The 5,831-nt window shown below is 47.0% G+C and overlaps 1 protein-coding gene across 1 annotated transcript in view; it reads left to right on the top strand.

Annotated features, from left to right (window-relative positions):
• The first annotated feature begins 1,526 nt into the window (after positions 1 to 1,526).
• The window catches only part of bop1 (BOP1 ribosomal biogenesis factor), a 9,751-nt gene continuing 5,446 nt past the window's right edge, over positions 1,527 to 5,831 (top strand). The window contains exons 1-9 of the mRNA XM_079176246.1: positions 1,527 to 1,644; positions 2,363 to 2,554; positions 2,633 to 2,716; positions 2,832 to 2,986; positions 3,069 to 3,186; positions 3,487 to 3,801; positions 3,894 to 4,055; positions 5,263 to 5,343; positions 5,515 to 5,584. Of these exons, the coding sequence (XP_079032372.1) occupies positions 1,534 to 1,644; positions 2,363 to 2,554; positions 2,633 to 2,716; positions 2,832 to 2,986; positions 3,069 to 3,186; positions 3,487 to 3,801; positions 3,894 to 4,055; positions 5,263 to 5,343; positions 5,515 to 5,584 (1,288 nt within the window). The 5' untranslated portion in view covers positions 1,527 to 1,533. The remainder of the gene's footprint in view (positions 1,645 to 2,362; positions 2,555 to 2,632; positions 2,717 to 2,831; positions 2,987 to 3,068; positions 3,187 to 3,486; positions 3,802 to 3,893; positions 4,056 to 5,262; positions 5,344 to 5,514; positions 5,585 to 5,831) is intronic.

Raw genomic sequence — 5,831 nt, 5'->3', positions numbered from 1 at the left:
ATCCCATGCAGGCAGAAGATATGCAGGGAGATGAGCTCTGCCGTCTCCTTAGCTGATGGGAGTTTGGGTAGAGGAATAAAATGGGCCAGCTTACTAAATCTGTCGACCACTGTCAGGATGGCGGTGTGGCCCTCAGATGGTGGTAGTCCGGTGACAAAGTCCAGGGAGATGTGGGACCACGGACGATGAGGCACTGGGAGAGGCTGCAGGAGGTTTTATGGTTTATGTTGATTGCACACTGGGCAGGCGTTGACGAATTCCCTGGTGTCCTCGTTGAGCGAGACCCACCAGAAGCGCTACCGCAGGACGTCCTGGGTTCTCTAGACCAGGACGAGGAGAAGTCTAGAGGAGTGTGCCCACTGGAGGACGTCGGACCGGAGGCGGCAGCAGCAACTGGAGGCCGCTGAGGCTCAGAGGCTGGAGTCGGTCGGACCGCCGTCAGGACACGGGGAGCTGAAGTCTTCTTCTGCTTCTGCCTCCTTCGAGAGTTGGGAAGGCCTTCCATCCACTCACGGTTGGCCTTCGGGATTTCTAGTATTTCTCTTTTCTAGTATTTATCTTTTCTAGTGTTTATCTTTTCTAGTGTTTACCTTTTATAAACTCATCCCCATCAGAGATGAGTCCAATGAGGGTGGTGTCTCATCTCTGGTGGCGATTGTAGTCTGAACAACAAAAGAACCACAAACAACTTCCTTCATTTATTAAAGATTTGTGTTTTCATGATGTTTCCTCAATAACTTCATGATGAAAGGATGAAAGTGAGAGATCTTTACATCATTGATCATCATTTCATTCAGTCACGTGAGGCTGATCATTCAGAGTTTCATGAGTTTCGTCATTTAAGAGAAACAATAATCATGTTCTGGGTTATTTAATGTCAATGTCACAATCTGAATTTTAAAACGTTCAGACGCAAATAATCATAAATAAGACGAAAACATTCCACCGTAGAGATGATCCTGATCTCATGAACACAGTTTAACAGACTACAGAGACGATCACTGTGTGTTTATGAGTTATTAGTGTTATTAGTTACTATTATTAGTCCAGAGATCATGAGAACAGACTCAAACTCCTCTAAAGTCTCTCCAGCTGTTAAAGCGACTGACAGCTGATCCAGATGTGATCAGCTGATCCAGATGTGATCAGCTGATCCTCGTCATCAGAAACAGACGTGGCTTCACGTGACGCAACTGAGGAAAGGACGTCTCATGTCTCTTAAAACATGTTTCCTCGTTTCCTCTCTCCTCGCATGGTTTCCTCCATGCATCCCTGGTGGGAGGGACTAAGATGCAAGGAAAGGAGCCAAGTGAGGGAAACGAGGATGCAATGAAGAGACTTGGGATGTACCTATGGTCTCATTCCAGTTTAAAATGTCTTATGTATTTTATTTGTATTAAAGACGTCATTACGTCACCGTTGTTGTTGAAGACGAGCACTAGAGGGCGCCAACAATTACCCCTGCAGCTATGACGCGTTACCTGACCCTATGACGAGTTTCCTTTGACCCCGGTAGTTCCCACGTGCTGTACGATGGAGGAGAGCAGCAGCAGAAACACGCAGAGCAGCGAACAGAGAGAAGAGATGGAGAAAGTCTCAGAGAAGACTGTGAAGAAGAGGAGTAAAGAGGAGGAGCAGGTGGAGGTGAGACAGACAGGTGGACAGGAGGAGGAGGACTGGTGAACCTGCGGCTAGCTGTTAGCATGCTAACAGGTGGAGGTAGCCGTTAGCATGCTAACAGGAGGAGTTAGCTTTAGCGGACGCTCTATAATATATATATATATATATATATAACATGTATCTCCATGTACGGTGTAAAGATCCAGAGGATGCATGTCATCATCCGTGTTGATGACAGTAGACACAGCAGTTAACGATGCTAGCCATGCTAACCATGCTAACCATGCTATCAGTAAACAGCTTGAGACTCACGAGCTGTGTTCACATTCTCTTCATTTTTAAGAACCTAAACTCTTCCTGAGTCATTGTTGATCTGTTAAATATGTATTGACTCTTATTATCAGCTTGTTCTGATCGATGCAGTAAACGTGACGTCCACAAGTATCCTCGTGTTATTATACTAGTATCCTCGTGTTATTATACTAGTATACTAGTGTTATTATACTAGTATACTAGAATTATTATACTAGTATACTAGTGTTATTATACTAGTATACTAGTGTTATTATACTAGTATACTAGCGTTATTATACTAGTGTTATTATACTAGTATACTCATACTTGAGTTGGTTACTCAGTGTTATTATAGGGCTGCATTGGTGTAACGTTTGTAAAATCACATGTTTTTATCATTAATTTATTGTTCAGTAGTTTGAAGCTGAGTGTCGGTTTTATTCTTCAGGTCTTCAACTTCAACAACAAATGTTCTGAGGAGGAGGAGGAGGAGGAAGATCGGTCAGACAGCGAGGACAGTGTGTTTTCAGGACTGGAGGATTCTGGGAGTGACAGTGAGGATGATGATGATGATGATGAAGATGAGGAGGGATCAGATCATGAAGATGATCTGAAAGTGGAGCCAGAGCAGACTCAGCAGGTGTGTGTGTGTGTGTGTGACTGTGTGTGTGTGACTGACGGCTGGTTGTGACTCACCTGTGTTGTGTTCTACCTACAGATAGAGGAGGAGGAGAAGGAGAAGAAGGAGGCAGCGGGGACGGACGTAGAAGACGAATATCAACAGGACTCCTCAGATGAGGAGGTGAGACCGTCTCCACTGGGATCTCTGTTCTCTGGTCGTGTTCCTGATTCTTTTACATTCTGTGCAAACATCAGCTGTTTACGGAGGTTCTGTATCTGTTCTTGTGGTTCTGCAGGACATCAGGAACACGGTGGGGAACATTCCCATGGAGTGGTACAAAGACTTCCCTCACATTGGCTACAACCTGGATGGGAAGAAGATCTACAAACCAATCAGGAACAAGGACGAGCTCGATGACTTCCTGGACAAAATGGAGGATCCGAATTACTGGTGAGCTTGTTAGCATAATGCTAGCCCCCCTATTGGTCTAAAGAGGGAAGGCTAACGATGCTAACCGGCAGTTTGTCTGCAGGAGAACGGTCCCCGACAAGCTGACAGGAAGTGACATCGTGCTGTCAGATGAGCAGGTAGAGCTGGTGAACCGTCTGCAGAGAGGACAGTTCGGAGACGTCAACTTCAACGAGTACCAGGTACGGACGGGGAAGCCCCGCCCCTTTTACAACACGAAAACCCTCATTTAACCACTCAATGTACTTGGGTCAGTAAGATTTAGGTTACTACAGTAACACACGTTCACTTACCCTCTGACGGGACTCTGGTCCTGAACCAGGATCGAGGTTCACTTTAGAGTTAATGGAGGTTGACCTCTGACCTGGTAGTTTAAGCTCCGCCCTCTGACCCGTCAGAGCTCAGATCTGGGATCTGAAGAATAACAGACGCAGTCTAAACAGCTGGTAACCCTAACCCCCCCCCCCCCCCCCCCCCCCCAGCCTCAGGTAGAGTTCTTCAGCCAGGACGTGATGCTCCACCCGGTCACCAACAGACCGGCAGACAAACGCAGCTTCATCCCGTCTCTCATTGAGAAGGAGAAGGTGTCTAAGCTGGTTCACGCCATAAAGATGGGCTGGATCAAACCTCGGAGGACGGAGGACGACAGCAGGGGGCGGTACTACAACCTGTGGACCAATGAGGATTCTTCTCTTCTGGCCCGGCACAAGATGCACCTACCGGCTCCTAAAGCTCCTCTACCGGGTCACCAGGAGTCCTACAACCCTCCACCGGAGTACCTGTTCACGGAGGAGGAGGTGGGTCTGCTGTGAAGGAGGTTTACCTGTCTAACTGGCTCGATGATAGAACGTACCTCCACCTGTCTGTCTACCTGTCTCCCTCTCTGCAGCGGGCCCTGTGGGAGCAGCAGGACGCCTCAGACAGGAAGCTGCCGTTTGTTCCCACGAGGTTCTCCAGCCTCAGGCAGGTTCCTGCATTTCCTCGGTTCCTCCACGAGCGGTTTGAGCGCTGCCTCGACCTTTACCTGTGTCCTCGACAGAGGAAGATGAGGGTAAGCTCCCAGCCAATCACAGCTCAGGACTGTCTGTCTGTGAGGAACATGTGGTCACTAACCTGTCTGTCTGTGAGGAACATGTGGTCACTAACCTGTCTGTCTGTGAGGAACATGTGATCACTAACCTGTCTGTCTGTGAGGAACATGTGATCACTAACCTGTCTGTCTGTGAGGAACATGTGGTCACTAACCTGTCTGTCTGTGAGGAACATGTGATCACTAACCTGTCTGTGAGGAACATGTGGTCACTAACCTGTCTGTCTGTGAAGAACATGTGATCACTAACCTGTCTGTCTGTGAGGAACATGTGATCACTAACCTGTCTGTGAGGAACATGTGGTCACTAACCTGTCTGTCTGTGAAGAACATGTGATCACTAACCTGTCTGTCTGTGAGGAACATGTGATCACTAACCTGTCTGTCTGTGAGGAACATGTGGTCACTAACCTGTCTGTCTGTGAGGAACATGTGATCACTAACCTGTCTGTCTGTGAGGAACATGTGGTCACTAACCTGTCTGTCTGTGAGGAACATGTGATCACTAACCTGTCTGTCTGTGAGGAACATGTGGTCACTAACCTGTCTGTGAGGAACATGTGGTCACTAACCTGTCTGTCTGTGAAGAACATGTGATCACTAACCTGTCTGTCTGTGAGGAACATGTGGTCACTAACCTGTCTGTCTGTGAAGAACATGTGATCACTAACCTGTCTGTCTGTGAGGAACATGTGATCACTAACCTGTCTGTGAGGAACATGTGATCACTAACCTGTCTGTCTGTGAGGAACATGTGATCACTAACCTGTCTGTCTGTGAGGAACATGTGATCACTAACCTGTCTGTCTGTGAGGAACATGTGATCACTAACCTGTCTGTGAGGAACATGTGATCACTAACCTGTCTGTCTGTGAGGAACATGTGATCACTAACCTGTCTGTCTGTGAGGAACATGTGATCACTAACCTGTCTGTCTGTGAGGAACATGTGATCACTAACCTGTCTGTGAGGAACATGTGATCACTAACCTGTCTGTCTGTGAGGAACATGTGATCACTAACCTGTCTGTCTGTGAGGAACATGTGATCACTAACCTGTCTGTGAGGAACATGTGATCACTAACCTGTCTGTGAGGAACATGTGATCACTAACCTGTCTGTGAGGAACATGTGATCACTAACCTGTCTGTCTGCCCGTGTGTCTGCAGGTCAACGTCAATCCAGAGGATCTGATTCCAAAACTTCCAAAACCAAAAGACCTGCAACCGTTTCCTACAACACAGTCTCTGGTATACACACACACACACACACACACACAACCACACATACACACACACACACACACACACACACACACACACACACACACACACACACACACACACACACACACCTAGTCGACCGGTGAACGCTCACGAACGCTCACTAACATACGTGTGTGTGTGTGTGTGTGTGTTCAGGTGTATCGGGGTCACAGTGGTCTGGTTCGCTCCATCAGTGTGTCTCCATCAGGACAATGGCTCGCCTCAGGTAACAGTCTGTGTATAAGTACAGTGTGTATTAGTACAGTGTGTATTAGTACAGTGTGTATTAGTACAGTGTGTATTAGTACAGTGTGTATTAGTACAGTGTGTATTAGTACAGTGTGCATAAGTACAGTGTGCATTAGTACAGTGTGCATTAGTACAGTGTGTATTAGTACAGTGTGTATTAGTACAGTGTGTATTAGTACAGTGTGTATTAGTACAGTGTGTATAAGTACAGTGTGTATTAGTAC

The sequence above is a fragment of the Pholis gunnellus genome (genome assembly GCF_910591455.1).
Source record: "Pholis gunnellus genome assembly, chromosome: 16".
NCBI lineage: Eukaryota > Metazoa > Chordata > Actinopteri > Perciformes > Pholidae > Pholis > Pholis gunnellus.
The sequence above is the reverse complement of the archived record's forward strand: the minus strand, read 5'-3'. Positions and strand labels throughout refer to the sequence as shown.